This window comes from Labrus bergylta, chromosome 24 (genome assembly GCF_963930695.1).
Source record: "Labrus bergylta chromosome 24, fLabBer1.1, whole genome shotgun sequence".
NCBI lineage: Eukaryota > Metazoa > Chordata > Actinopteri > Labriformes > Labridae > Labrus > Labrus bergylta.
The window spans coordinates 11,325,652-11,341,035 of NC_089218.1; the positions used below are offsets into that span (position 1 = coordinate 11,325,652).

Below are 15,384 nucleotides of genomic sequence, written 5' to 3' on the forward strand. Positions count from 1 at the left end.
TAATATGCTGTGCAGCATTTATGAAGACAGTCTGCATAGCCGGCCTGAATCGCTCACAGTTGTTTGTGTAAAACAGCTCAGTGGGAATGATCTGCACGAGGATGAAAGACGAGAATTCTGTAAACACTTACACCAATCAGGACCCACATCACATCTGATCCACATTTGTGTGCGCCACAGCTCTTTGACCTTGCCACATTTCTGTATGAAACCCACCATTCATCTCCTAATTCATCAGAAAAGCACACTGACAGAGTCAAAGCCAAGATCCAGAGAAGTGACGTTACGAGCTCTTTGGGGTCTTGCTCCTTTGACCCCAGCAGTAAGAAGATGCCCCCACAGGGATGAATGAAAGTGGTGTGGACCGCCATATAAAAGCACATCATGGCTTTATGTTCATTGCTGATGCAGCTGCTGCTCCAGTGAACCGCAGCATCCACCTTCCTGTGACCTCATGTGATTTGTTGAACCTCCAACCCAGCTTTCCTGTTCAATCCCCTTGAAATAAAAAAAAGATAACATTAACGCGTTGCTGTCTAAATAGTATGCAGCCTGAGTGCGGATTTATGCAGCCCGAGTGCGAATTCTCCATCAGATACAGTGTCTGAACAGAGCCATTAGCAGGATTAGCAAATAGCTTTTCAGTAAACGAGGCGATGATTGACCTTGCCGTGATACTCAGCTGAACAACCTGCGAGCTCTGCTGATGCTCACACAGCTCACTGAGTCTTGGCGGGCAACACCACTCTGAAATCCAACTAAGTGAGCTGTGAAAGACCGACTTAAACGTGTGACAAAACACAGACATCAGGCTGTTACCCGGCCTCTGATAATGAAACGTGCAATTTGAGAAATACCATCTCTTTGCAGAAACAGCAGTGATTTCCAGCAGAGTTGCAGCTGCTGTTTACCACCGGTGTGTCCATGATTTATTTTTCTTCTACACAATACTCTGTGCTAAAAATATTATTATAGACAAGTACAAACTATAAATACCCACCAGTGATGGTTAGTAGTGACAAAACATGCCCATTGAAACCAAAGCTTCTGCTGCAAGCATGAAAAAAAAAAAATTGTCCTTCTCCTTCATTCTCAGCAAATGATTTGAATTTGAATTTTCTCAAGTGACTTGCAGGATCTTTTTTCTTGATATAAAAACTGAAATGTTACGATGGAAAAATGTTGTTTTAAGAGCGCTTCTCTCTCAAAAATGTTACAGATGTAACGTAACAGATCTCACTCACGTTAGAAAACATTATCGCATGATTATCGCTGCTTTTTTTATTCTGGCTGTAATTTGCTGTCCTACAAAAGCACTTACCACAATCGTACCAGGTTCTCTATTTTACTTTCTATATGCTTGTTACCCTTTTAGCTTAGCATAGTCAGGACTTTATTTCCTTTGTAATAAATCAACGTGAGGTGTATCTTTGACTTAGCGGTTAGAAATAATGGAAACCATGTGTTGGAGCCTTATTTCTATCAATGCTGTATTAACCGATTATAAACCAATCACAAAGACCTGTGAGTATGATCTAGGATCTCATGAAACCACTCATCAATAAATTGGGGGAAAAAGGGTTTTGTTGCTGATGTGTTAATGATGTTCCATCCATACATTAGATGAATGTTATCCTATTGGGACGCCATGACGCTCATACAGGTCCATTACAAATATCAAAACATGCCGGTGTGCTGAACCAAAGCTAAACACTCATCACACAGACGATATTCTTGGCTTTGTGGATCTACTCAGCTACTTTTATAACTGGACAAAAATGTTTCCAGAGGAAAAAACAATCAGACATTCAACATTCTGAAGAGGAATGTAAATATCAGAGCAAGAGTTCCTTTTTCCTTTAGCTGCAGCATCTTTGCTCTGACAACCTGCCATCCCATAGGGAGGAATCCATCATGGCAGGCGCAGAGATACCGATTTCTCATCCCACAGTGGTCTCAGTGGACCAGACTGCATTGTAGCAACACAACATACCGTGTTTTGACTAATGGTTGATTCGATTTGCGCCCACATGTTTAACCCCCACAGCTGAAGAGAAAAGTTCACACCTGTTCTCTTCTCCTCCTGGACCAGATGGTTTCAACAAAGAGGTCACCAGAGATCTTTTTGAACCAGAGACAGAGAGTCTCACTGTCCGTGCACACAATAGACTTTGTTGTGAGCATGTTAAACTTTCTCTCCAGCAGGGGTTAGTTCCTGGCACACACCAGAAACGTCCAGGTCCCTTAAGGTGCTCCGTGTGTTCCTGCTCTTTCTCTTTGTGAGTACTTGGTCCATTTTAGTTGTGCTTGTCAGGATGGTTGCAGAGCTGAGGCCCAATTACCTTCCTTTCCCTTCCTGACTAAACACTGTTATTATGAGTAAAATAGAGCTGTGGTGTTAATGTTGACCTTTGGATTCTGCATAACAAATATAATTTCAATAACAAAAATGAGGCTGTTTTACCCTGCGTGGTTGGACTACAAGCGTGTGTGGCTACAATGTGCGTGTGCATGTATGTGTTTACGATGTTGGCACGCTGTAATTACAGTGATGAGCCTATTTGCATGAGTAATTAGCACTGACACACACCGGTCTTTCACTGTGAGTCAGGCAGCTGAATGCGAACAAGAGATGCTACGTTTTGAAAGGGAGTATTGGTTATTTTTCTAAATTGTCATTGATGTCCAAGAAAAAAGCAACTATGAGAAAACAAATGTCAAAGCAATGAATTCAATATCATGCTAATGGTTCGCTTTAACGGCTGTTAATTGATAGCTCTCAAGCAGTAGCCTCACCCAGAGAGACACCCAACAAGCCAAATAAATAAATAAAACATCAAGTGAGATGAGCATAAGCTAGATTAAAGTCATCTCTGACGAGCTTTGTTCAATTACACTCTGAAACAAATCCACAGAGAGCGTAATGGTATGAAGCCGCCTGCTAACATGAAAGTAGTCAGAAGTCAGGTTTAGTGATTCCACATCGGTGAGTTGCATCTTCCCTCATCTGATTTGACAGCGTTGTTACAACTCCCTCAGGTGGGACAGCCAGTGGAAAGGGTGATTTGTCATGATTGGATAAGTGTGTGTGTGTGTGTGTGTGTGTGTGTTGGACTTGATAAAGCTCCAGGGTGTTGGTGGCGTTTGAGCTGACAGTGACATAATTCACATCTATTGGAGAGAGAAGGGTGGAAGCTAGCTGTGTTAGCAAAAGTGTGCACCCATGAGCACTTCTGCACCCATACAACATGTTTGCACCCATGTGTAAGACTTACCTCTCACTTCCAGACAAGGTTACAGCTATAATGGTTTGACTGTAGCTCGGAGAAATCTTCTTGGTGAGGGTTCCTGTGTCCTGCGGTTATCTCCCATCAGCTCCCGAGCCGTCACATCCTCCTCTTTCGCCCGCTGACACTAGCCTGCTGCCACTTAATTTCATTCTCGATTATCTTCCAGAGCGCAGGGAGGAAGAAGCTCTCCTGTGTTGAGCAAATTGGAAGTGATAGGAGTGAGGAAGACGCCTCTGATGTAATGTAACAGTCGACCTTGTGTTTCTACGCCAACAATCTGACCTCAGCCTTCTGGGTAATAAGTTTCCTCCAAACTTTTCAGAGCAAAAGCAGGTTGTTAAATCAATTTTTGGTTTGCTTATTGCTTAAAACTTCTATCAGACGCACAGCCTCTAGAGGATCTATTTCTTCTCTCTGCTCTTCATCTCTTTTATCTACAAACACATTCATAATCTCAGATAAACAACACTCACAGAGCACCTTGAGTCAAGTATGAATAATGGCCGCTATTAATCTCAGGGACACTCAGGGTTCGATTGAATTTTACGTGAAGCTAGCCTTGACACCGTGCAAGATTTTTCATCTCACATTGTCAGTCATGTTTTCCTCCTGTTTACCTGAATGTGTGGTGGAGTGAAAGGACTGAAAACGCAGCACGGCTATCGGTGCAGTGATGGAGGAAACTGTCAGGGGCGATGAAGTGATTACAGGAGGTCAGGCAGAGCAAGAGGGGCATCACATCACATCCAGGTGTTGCATGCTGCATCTTATTTTTTGTTTTTTATTAAATTAATCATCTGAGATTCCTGGAGTGCAGCAATATCTGTAAAGAAGTGAAAACAGGACAGGGCACACACATCATCCTTTAAACAGGTGAGCCGTCTCAGGTGTGAATGATTAGGACAAAACGTACACTGGCATAGAAACGAAGAAAGAAGAACACAAAGTTGAATCAGGGAACAAGAACGTGAATAAAACGTTGAGCATCTACAACAACTAATAAGAATTTGGGTTTATGTAAATGAAAAAGTAAATATCACTTCCTGTAAACAAAATCCACCACCCTGAAATTGACGCTATTACTCCCTACCTTGCTATAAAAGCACACACCCCTAACTCCATTTGGTACAGGATGTTATTCCAATGTTGCAGCATTCTGAAAGGACAAAAGTGACAAATATAGATGACGGCAAAAAAGCACGTTTTTTGGCAGCATACAGGGAAAAGAAAAGATGTCTGAAAGGATCCAGGATGTTTGTAGTTTGGATTCATGGCAGTAGATTTCCTCTTTGAAAAAGCTTAACATTTGTGTATTCTTGTCAAAGCCTCCAATAAAGTGACATTTTGGCGGTGACTCAAACTCCAACTTCGGTTGTTCTTTCTATCCGTCTTGCGAAATTAAACAACTTGTTTGAAATGCATTGAGCCAAAGCCAATTAGTAAATGTAAGACGGTGGCTGTGAATCCAAATGAAGAAGAACACATTTTGTGCTGCGTATCCATGTGTAGTATATGTAACGTCTCAGGATAAAAGCCCTCGCTGTGACAGGCACAAAATGTTAGCATTTTGCTCTCATGCTGTTCTCACAAAGCATTCTGTGTTGACAAGTTCGGAGAAAAATGTCAAACAAGCCAAACAAGAAAACGTCTGTGAGGTTTTGTCCCCCCCCCCCACCACCCCACCGTGCAGTCTCTGCGTCTATAAATTCATGCTTCCCGTCTCGGCAAAGCCTGCTCCAAATAGCCTTGTTTTCACTTTTTAAAGCTGTGTTGTCTGTCAACAGAATGGAAGCATCCAAAAAGAGTCGCAGGCATCTGCTGAGGATTTCTCTGGCCTCTCAGTAAGAACGGGAGAAAACTAGGAGACGTGGATGAAGGCAGATAGATTGGATTGAGGTTTAAAGCTGGATTAGATTATCTGAGATGGGAAAGACAGTGGGAGACAGAAATTGGGGTCGGAAAGTGAAAGTCAAAAAACAAATGAAGGAAAAGGCAAAAGGCAGACAGGTGTGCAGTTAAGGGGAAACATAGTCCTGCATTATTCTCTTGAATCACCTTTACATGTCAAAAACTGGATTATATGTGTTTTTCAGTCTCCGTGGCGTTCTTTATTTTCTGAATTTCAAACTCCTCCATCTTCCATTCCTGGAGGGCAGTCGTCTTCTCCTTTTCCTCGTCGTCTCTTCGGGGATGTTCTGGCTGGTTTGTTCTTCCACTGTGTAGAATTGCAAGTGAGATGTGGGTTAGGTAAGGAGTGAGATGGATGGGCTATTAATAAAGATTAATTACATCCCAAATGAGGCGATGAACTCCCGGAGTGGCCTTGTCACTGAGAGTTTTAGACCATGGTTAATGACAGCAAAAAGTCCACGTTTAGCCAACTGCAACAGCTTCTTAGACACGATGAGTGGGTAAAGGAAACTCAGTTTTATTGTGGATGTAATGCATAAGATGTAAAAGAAGAAACGCATGATGAACACAGCTGAAATTTACTTAAGGCAAAAGCTTTCATTCTGTCCACTGGACTTTTTGTGAACATGCAAATCACTGCTATTCCCAAAAAGTTCAACTATTTATACCATTAAAACTTTTTCAAACAGGCTAAATCATTAGCATTTAAGTGTTAAAATCCTCAGAACATATATAACAAAACCAAAAGAATATATAGGTTTGGGATCTTTACAGGGCTTTATGTTATTTCATGACCTCGAGAAACCCAATAATTTGTTTGTTTCCATGAAAACAGTTTTCACTTTTTAAAATGTATTTCATAAATCATGAAAAACAAAAAGAAATGTAACTTTTAAAACAGTTTCAACATTCTTCTTGGATCTCTGTGAATGTTTTTTTGTGATCAAAGTAAAAACATGAGCAATACACCGACATCATGAGACGACTTCAGGCCATCAGTTGGCCAACAAAACTAAAACAGAGATGTCAGATGAAGTATCTCTCTCTGTCCTGGGATGAAGTTAAAAAGAAACTCCAGTTCAACTTTAAAAGAAGTTTTGGTTCTTTGAGCACATGTGATGATAACTCATTTCCCCAAAGTATCTTACAACAAAGCTTCAGGCGTGTGCAGCAACATTTCACTAAGCTCTAATTAAGACAACAAGGATTTAGTTTCCTCACATCACATCCATTTGATGATAAATGCAAACTGGCCAAATTCTGTATCTCTGGAGTTTTGAAATAGAAATGAAAGGATTATAATCACTACTTTAGTTTTTCTTAGAAAGTTATGAAGCTGATGTTTTTCAAATAGTAAGATTTGGTTCTTCATCAGCTACCAGGCGAGTTCAACATACCCATATATAGGAAGCATACACAAGGTTGATCTCTTATCTCCAACATAACATAACATAAGAAGAAAGACTATTTCTATATACCAGTTTTTAGGATAGGTGTCAAACAAGTTACAAGCTGCCAAAACAACCTCTATTCATACATTTTCCACGGCAAAGATTATCGTTGAGTGAAACATATGGCTACTAAAAGACAGCAAGATAAGATGTGTTGTTAGAAATCACTAATTCAAGTACAGGATAAAATCAGCAAAGAGGTTAGAGGTACAGCGTCATCCAAAGTCAAAATGATTTACAGGAGTTATAAATGAAAAGTTATGGTTAGAGGAGCTATTGTGGCAAACATGAGGCAAAAGGGGTTTAAATGTTGGCTAAAAGTAATAAAAAAACAACATTTCTGAACTTTAAATAATGGATAAACAGCAGTAATGTTTACCTAAAAGTAACAGAAAACATAATGTGTGAGCTCAAAGAGTTGATTAGTGAGCTGTAAGGAAAGGAAATAGCAAAGGTTGTGACTAAAGTGATGAAACATCTTACATTTTAGTCAAAAGTAACAGATAACATTGTAAGCTTAAATAAATATAAAAAAGGTTTTAAGCCAGCGTTGCCACAGAGAGTTGTTGTGGTATGAACTTGGACTTGTCTAAATAAACCTAAGCTTTGAGAATTCCAGCGAATGAAAACATATCTTGTTTAGCCCACACAGTGTTCCTCCCACATACGCATCAAACTCAAGCATAAAGAACAGATCTGGAACAAGTGCATGGTGTGGCTGAGGGGGGCTTGAGCTTATGTGATGTGGCTGCTGGTCAGATATAAAGGCTCCTAACCATCGCTCTGCTTTAATGTGACGCTGTAAACTGCAGAGCGTCTTCTGTAGTCTTCATAAAGGCTGAGTGAGCACCACTGCTTCCCCAGATGCAGGTGGAAGAAAAGAATACAAGCATCACATCTGTATGCATCAAACAGACTTACTCGCAGAGACTGTGCATACTGCGTAGGTTTCAAGATATGTCAAGTTCCCCAAGTATGCTTAATGAAAGAAATACTGACATCAAAACCACAGTGAGGATGTTGCCAGTACCTGTACCTGCTCTCTGGATCAAATGATCTTCATATTCACAAGCCCATCAGGTATTTATGAGACCCCCCCCTCTCATACAAAAATGCAGATATTCCTCCGAAGCTTGGAGCTGGTCATAAATATGAGCCTGCTGCTTTTGGAAGGTGAGGTTGAGCTCCATGCTTCCATCAGTTCCAAGAGATCGGCTTCCACCCCCGAGCATTAAGAGTTAATTTATCGCTTGTGCAATTCAAATTCAGCCCGCCTGTCACACTTATCTCTGTCAAGCGCTGGTGGTGCCACCGCCTCACTTCCTGATGTATGCTTCCTATTTAAATCCCATCTCTTCGTTATGGATGGCAGGAAATAATTCATGCTGCTGAAATGCTGTCATCGACAAGGACAGATATCAATATTAATGCAGGATATCAATATTTAAGTTTTGTCTTACATTTCTGAGTTCTCCGGGAGCAGGGGTTAAGTTTCTCCTGCTGGACTCCCCATGAATGATGGGATGTGATTGTATATGAAACACAAAGTGACAAGACTTGTCATTTATGCAAGGATGCATCTGGAGTTCAATCTGCCACCACAGCAATCGATTTGTTTTGCAGAGAAGTGATTTCAAAGCAATTTCAAAATGTTCTGATTCAGAGGCAGCTTGCTCAAATATCGACTTTTGTTAGATGTTTATTAATCACATTTTTAAATCCCAGCACAAAGGACCAGGATTAACGGCGTCCGGGCTTTTGATGGCAGAACTGCATCAAGTCTTAACCTTCGAGTCTCAGAAAGGAAGATACAATATTGATCTATCAGGTGGAGGCACACTTCATATATTAGCTTGTTCTATCTGTATTAATCATGTTGCTGTCGTTTAGATATGGCAGAATACAGAGGCGTAGTAGTGATTCTGTCTCTGCTATGCTGCCTGCGTATGAAGATGAAATATGACACTGACAATCAACAATCAAACTGCATATGTTAACGCACCCACCCAAACAATCAGTTTTCAGTCAGTGGCCAATTTGGAAGCGGTATTCATCATTAAACTTTATCCACATTGGAAGCGTTCTAGAATCATGAATGAATGAAAGAGAACATAAATGAGTGAAGAGGAGAGTAAAAAGGCTGTCGTCTTAGGGTTAGTTTGTTATCCATTAGTTTAATCGTTAGTAACAAAATCACTGCTGCTTTTTCTTTATTCTTTTAAGCATTTTTTTTAGTTTGTTCAACTTGGAAGTTGTCACTAGTTGGCCGACCCTCCTCGACAGTATTAAAGAGTATACAGATAGGGGTTATGTCAGTTTGGGATTGCAATTGAACTGATGATGATTATTATAAACTTTGAACATTTGACCTGATCTTGGTAGATTGAACGGCCTATAGCAGAGGAGAAATATCAACAACAGCCTGTGTCTGCAGTTTCAACCCCCTAAACTATACGTCCACCTACAAAGGTATCACTGGAGCTGCCCTTGAGGAAGCTGGATGTCTATAAAAGAAAAGTTAAACTCAGAGATGGTGGCCAACAAAAATAAAGGTGGCATTTGACTCCAGTTTGAGCTTAGTGGCAGCTCAGCTACCTAGGGGGAAGGAGGGGGGGGGGGGGGGGTGGTTACAGAAAAGATATACAAAAAAGGTATTTTTGTTTCCAAATCGGAAGAAAAATAAAATAAAGAACTTGTCACCTACATTTGCACACTAAACAAGAAACACAACATACACAGCTTTAAAGAACATCCCTGCATCTAATCAAGAAATATATCATTCAGCATTTGGCAGATCCAAAATCCATCTCTCTCTTGAGGGCAAGGTGAAAGCCACTCACACATTAAGCTGTCGTTATTGCTTGGTGTAGGCATCAGCATCGTGATGCATCCCAGCATCGCTCTGGTGGCACTTCTCCAGGAGGAAGAGGAGGATTGTACTGCGGGTCCCCAGCTGCTCTCAACAAGCTCTTTTTTTCTGTCTCACCTTGGTGCAAAAAAAAATGCCTGCACAGATGGCAGATTGAACACTGCCAATTTGTTCCGCAGTTATTTTCTGGAAAAAAAGACGAATCCTCTGTGCCTCACAGGACAGGCCATGAGAAGGTCAAGATAACCGAAAGGCTGAAAATAACATATTTAAGGCAAAAGACTATGAATATGTATACAAGGATTTAAAAAATGCTGTTTCTTCTGCAGCTGTTACAAGTTTGCCTTTAGCTTTGACATCATTTAACCAGACGGCAAAACCAAACCAAGGTCTTCTCTGAGCCCTAGTATTTCTTTATTTCTTCTCGAGGCTCCACTAGCCCGCTTTACAACGCTTTGTTTTGAAATCGGAGTGTTCCCAATTGTCTCACACTCCGCCTTGCTCGTTACGAGGTTCATTTAACCACAAGCCTCTGAATAATCACTCGCTTTTCATTTTCCCCGAGCTTTAGCCCTTTAAATGCTCTACCACTGGCTTGCTTGGCCAATTACAGAGCAGACTTTCTATAACTCAGCATATTGTATCAAATTGCATATGCCATAGGGGGTGATCAGAGGAATGCAAAACACAGCACTGAGGATAAGACGCTATGAATAACAATTATTTCACATGCGTACCACTGGGCAGGCTGCGCTCGTACATTTTTTGGAAGAAAATAAAGTCATTAAATGATAACATGCTTGGCCTCTTATAGGGGTTTCATCCTTTTCTTTTACGCAAAATAAACCTGTAAAACAAACGCACCCTAAACTGACACAGGAATAAATCATTTTCAATTATATGTTGTGCTGACAACTGTTCTAGGAACTGATCAAAAAAGAGTCTGAGATGAAAAAGCTCCATTCGGGAATAGTTTTGTGATGAAGAAATCATAACAGCGATGGTGTTTTTTTCCCCTCCCCACATGCTCTCAAAAGATTTTTCCGAGCGAGGAAGCGTTTGAGAAAAGAGTCTTGCCACAAGTGCTTCCAACACTTTTTTTTATGTTTATCTTTGCAAGTACAGAGCGGAAGACATATTTCATTTCTTCGGCACCAAATCCCGCAGGAGTGTTGCTTCTCCTTCTCCTTCGGATGATGATGACGCCTGGAAGAAAAGAGTTCAAAAACTCCAATGTACAAACACACTGGGATAAACACTGGCACCTGTAGGCATGGGAGGCTAGAGCAACCTAATTAAAGTGGTGTTGGTGCAGTTTGGTCCACAGCGCACACACACGCCAACACATAGGATAAAATGTTATTGAGGAAACTGATTATTTTTTTCAGGGTTTTTTTTCATTAGTAAAACGGAAAATGACCGTTTTCCACTACAGGGAAAAAAACAACAAATATCAGGGCAAACATTTCTGTTCTTTTTTTCATCAGGGTGCATAGAATTCACTTTTTTCCATATATGTAAAAAGGGAAATGATTCAGACTCTTTAATGATTCAGAATAACTGTTCAGTATGAAAAATACATTTACATACAAGCTCTAAGTGACCCATCAGAAATACACCGCTTTAAATGCCAGAGTGGGCTGAGAAACACATAATTATAACTCTAAAACAGGGCTGAGAGTTTTCCATTAACCTACATGTGATGTCTGACAAAGCTCAGTTTAGTAAAATCACGATCTCCTGCATCATAGACTCAATCCTGGAAAATTTTCCTCCTAAAATAATCTCATACAGATGACAGATAAAACAGATACAACATAAATTGATGGATTAAGACATTCAGGGTTGGTATCTTCTAAAACAAAAGATTTCCCTTGATTGTTTACCAACTTCATTTATCATTTTGGACAGATAAAACATCTTTGGTGAGTCTAGTAATGCACTTGTTGAGGGCTACATTTGTCATTCCAAATGTACCTGGCAGTGAAGATTAACATCTGTTATGTGCTGCATTACCTTAAAAATCATTCAAATATCTAAAAGTGACCATAAGATGGAAAATAGTGTTAAGTATTTATATATCTAATTACTTTTAAGATCTCCACCAGGTATGTTCAATGACTGATACAATTTTTTTGGGCATCTCTTTGACTTTATTTAGATCTCTATTTAGGTCCATGGAGAGAGACAGGAAATGTTGGGAGAAGAGAGTGGAGGATGACATTAAGCAAATGTCACTGGTCAGACTCAAATTTGGGACAACCGCGAGTACTGTAGCCTTTCCACATTGGATGAAAGCTCAAGCCGCAGAGCTGAATTGGCAATAAGAATATGTGCAATAGTTTTTCTTAACTTTTTTTCCTATTTCCACTGTCCATTCAAGCAGATTTCACTAAAGTTTTGTATTATTTTAACATAACACGCAACCTTGCAGAAGCATCTTTGATACATTTGGTTCAGAGGTGCTTTAAACTCATAGTGAAAAGGATTTTGGAGCAAAATTGGAGGTAAGGCAAGGCTCCAACTGTATTAATACAATTTTTAAAAAAAAGCTTCCAGTTTTTCCAAAATCCTTCATTTCGATGTACATGTACTGCTATTCAGTGATCGCTGAACAGAGATTTAAGGCGAGGGGATTATAGTGAAAAGAGATTAGATTTTAAATGTTGCATGTCTCAATAGGGAAAAAATAAATTTGTGAAATTTTAGCATGCTTATAGCACTGTTGGCCAGTTAAAAGTCATGTAAGCTTGCAAATTGAGGATATCTGTGTTATCACTCTTATAAGAATGGATGAAAACACAAACCTAATAAGCACAAAAAAACTAAAGGTTCTAAACAGTATTTGGACATAAAAGAAATTAATTGGCCATGGTATTTCCTCTTGTTAAGACATTTTGGGTGAAAACAGCCATTTGGCTGCCAATTACACAGATGCTAGTTTTGATTTAATACAGACTGCACAAGAAATGTTTTCAGGAAACACACCAACACCTGCAAGGAAAAGATAACGGTCATGTTCTTTCCTGATCCACTCAGAGCTGGCCCATCACTGACGTGTTGAGAGCTGGGACCTGAGTCAACCTGAGCACAGCTGCTGCTGAATGAACAGCAGTCTTAATGAGACACTTTCCTTTTACAGCTCATTTATGCAGCAGTCGTCTCAGATTGTAATCTGGTTTCTTATTTATCAATATAAAGATGATGTGTATTAAATTGAGCAAAATACAAACTTTTTATATTGTTTTCTGTAATAAATACAATTTCAAGTCTTACAAAAGCGCTTTATTGAATTTCAAGTAATTGAAAAGAAGAAAGCACTCTGAAATGTAATACTTGTCCTCAGTACACACTGCGCTTGCAGTACATCTGTTCTCCATCTTGTTCAAGTAATAGAAAATATAAAAGTCTGAAGCCTGCTCACGGCACGGCCTGAGACGAATAACTGCACATTACACATTAACAGTAGAAACATTCACTTGGGAATGCAAGCAGCCAATATCTTCTGGTTGTCCGGATCCTTTTTGAAGATTTTCATTGCACGATACAAAGACCTGTGGATCTTTTGTAAGAAAATATGTCTGGATCTAAAGAAGAATATAACAGAGGCAAACAGGTGGGGTTGATAATACTCTTATTTTCGCTGCCTTCCTAGAGTAAGAACAACACTATTCAAATGAGTCCTGATGACTCATGGTGTTCGACATGATGACAGCTATTGCTAGTGCCAGACAGTACATCCAACACCTTAACACCTTCTTCAGAAAAATACAACTGAAAATACATGAGGAACATTCATAATAAGAGTTTGCAATGGCAAATGTCTGGGTTCAAAGAACTGTGTTGGCATTTCTGTGATCTGCAGTCGAGTAATGGAGACAGTTTGTTTCTGTATCGATGAGTGTTTTAACACACGCTTTGTGTCTTGTATTTTCCTATAAAATCATAATGCTGCTGGCAAGAACAAACAACAGGCTGAACATTTGGCACACTTTTTGAAAACATATCCAAGGTTGTGCCTTAGTGAGTCTGATTGGAGTACCTCTCAAAAACACCTTGAAGTGAGGGAGACATAAAAGACAGGAGTCTGCTCTGGCCTAGCACTGTCGAGACTACTGGCAAAGCAATCAGTGCCTGAAAACACGTCAATACTTCTCTTGTAGCTCAGTGCTACGTGCTGAAAAGTACTTGCCAAAGCAAATGAAAAAGAAGACAGGCTTAGCTGACTTTCCAAATCAAAAGCTCTGCTAGTCCTGCTAACACTTCAGGTGTTTCTTGCTGGTCATGTCATTCCAAATACGGTGCATTTCCTCAGGGGAGATCTGGTGGACAGTGACCACCCGGCGGTATCGGCAAAGACTGTACGCCATCTTCCAGTGGTTGAAGCCGCTGTTCTGGAACGGATGGATTCCCAGTTTACGGAGGCACACACCAACATACACATCCTCCAGGTGTAGCAGCCTGGTGTGTAAGGAGGTTTTGTATATTAGCTCAGCAACATCTGCTGAGAAGATGTAGCCCGTGCCAGAACAGAAGGGTGGGTACTTGCTGTCTGGGTACAGATCCCTTGGCATGTACCACTTGCTTCGCATGTCTCTGATTGGCCCGCCGTTGATGACGTAGCCGGTGAAGTATCTCCTCCTGGGCTTGGTAGTTGGCTTCAAGAGGCTAAAAATTAGATTCTCCATGTTGACAAAGATGTCACTGTCTGTCTTGAGAACGTACTGCGCCTTAGAGCAAAATGTGGCAACCCATCGCATGCCCATTAACGTTTTAAGAGTCAAGTTGTGGTAAGAGTCAATAAAATCCTCCACTATGATGTCATGAAAGATCTGACTCTCCTGCTCCACCATCTGGTTGAGGACGTTGTCAGTGCTGCGACCCAACAAGAAGAGTGTGACCACGCGAACGTCTGGGAAGGTGCTCTCATCGCCCCATGTCTCACGGATGGCCTGACGGGCATCAAATTCCTTGTGGGTGGTGCTGATGAGACTGACGAGGAAGGGCGGCTCTGCTTCGCACTTCTTCTCCTCGTTGATGAGGTAGCCAAAGTCATGTGGGTTAAGCGAGCGCGTTCGGATGTTACTGAAGGTGCCGTTCTTGTTCGCCTTGGGCACTTTGCGTATAGGTATAGTCAGTTGGCCTATGTAGGAAGTGGAAGGGCGGGACACACTCAGGTACCACAGAGCGCTGGCCCAGCAAACCACTGTCAGCAAGTATAAGCAGGAGACCTTAGAAGGCATCGCTGGTCACTCGGCTGTTGTTACCAGCGGCAGCAGCATCGGAAACCTTGAGGCCACGATTCCATTGGTTGTTTCAGATGTGGCGGCGCAGCTTGAGGCTGCCTCCGCAACACGGCTCACATTAATTTCAGATAATGGACTTTTCTAGGGTTTTGTTTGAAAAGAACCACAGCAGAGATTTCTTATCATGTCTACGTCCTTACTGTGTCCCATGGCAGCTTGCGAGGGAGGCCTTCAGCTCTCTGTAGCAGCATCTAAAAGAGAAGAAGAAACATACAGTCAGTGGCAACATCAATCAAAACTACTTATTAAAACCTTAGAGAAAAGATAAGCATGTTGACTGAAGGTGTAACTTCTAACATGTCCTTATCTTATTCACATGAAAAGGCACTTATGGAAGCAAGGCTTGTGACATATTGAACAATATCTTTTACTTCCTATTCATTACAGCCCATAACATCAGTCCACTGGCTAGGCAGGCAGCACAGTCGGTTACTCTATCTTTCTATCACTCTTCAGATAAGAGCTCTATGGTCTGAAGAGAGTGAATATACCAGGAAGCTCTCTACAATGATAGGGCCTGCTCTGCTTCAGCTCCCTGCACTTTCTGTTTGCTGTTT

The 15,384-nt window shown here is 40.9% G+C and overlaps 1 protein-coding gene across 4 annotated transcripts in view; it reads right to left on the minus strand.

Annotated features, from left to right (window-relative positions):
* Window positions 1-11,049: 11,049 nt before the first annotated feature.
* Window positions 11,050-15,384, minus strand: part of LOC109992367 (beta-1,3-galactosyltransferase 1-like) — a 94,656-nt gene continuing 90,321 nt past the window's right edge. For all 4 annotated transcript variants that reach the window (XM_065952218.1, XM_020644928.3, XM_020644927.3 and 1 more), the window contains one exon: window positions 11,050-15,018. In XM_065952218.1, the coding sequence (XP_065808290.1) occupies window positions 13,778-14,764 (987 nt within the window). In that variant the 5' untranslated portion in view covers window positions 14,765-15,018 and the 3' untranslated portion in view covers window positions 11,050-13,777. The remainder of the gene's footprint in view (window positions 15,019-15,384) is intronic.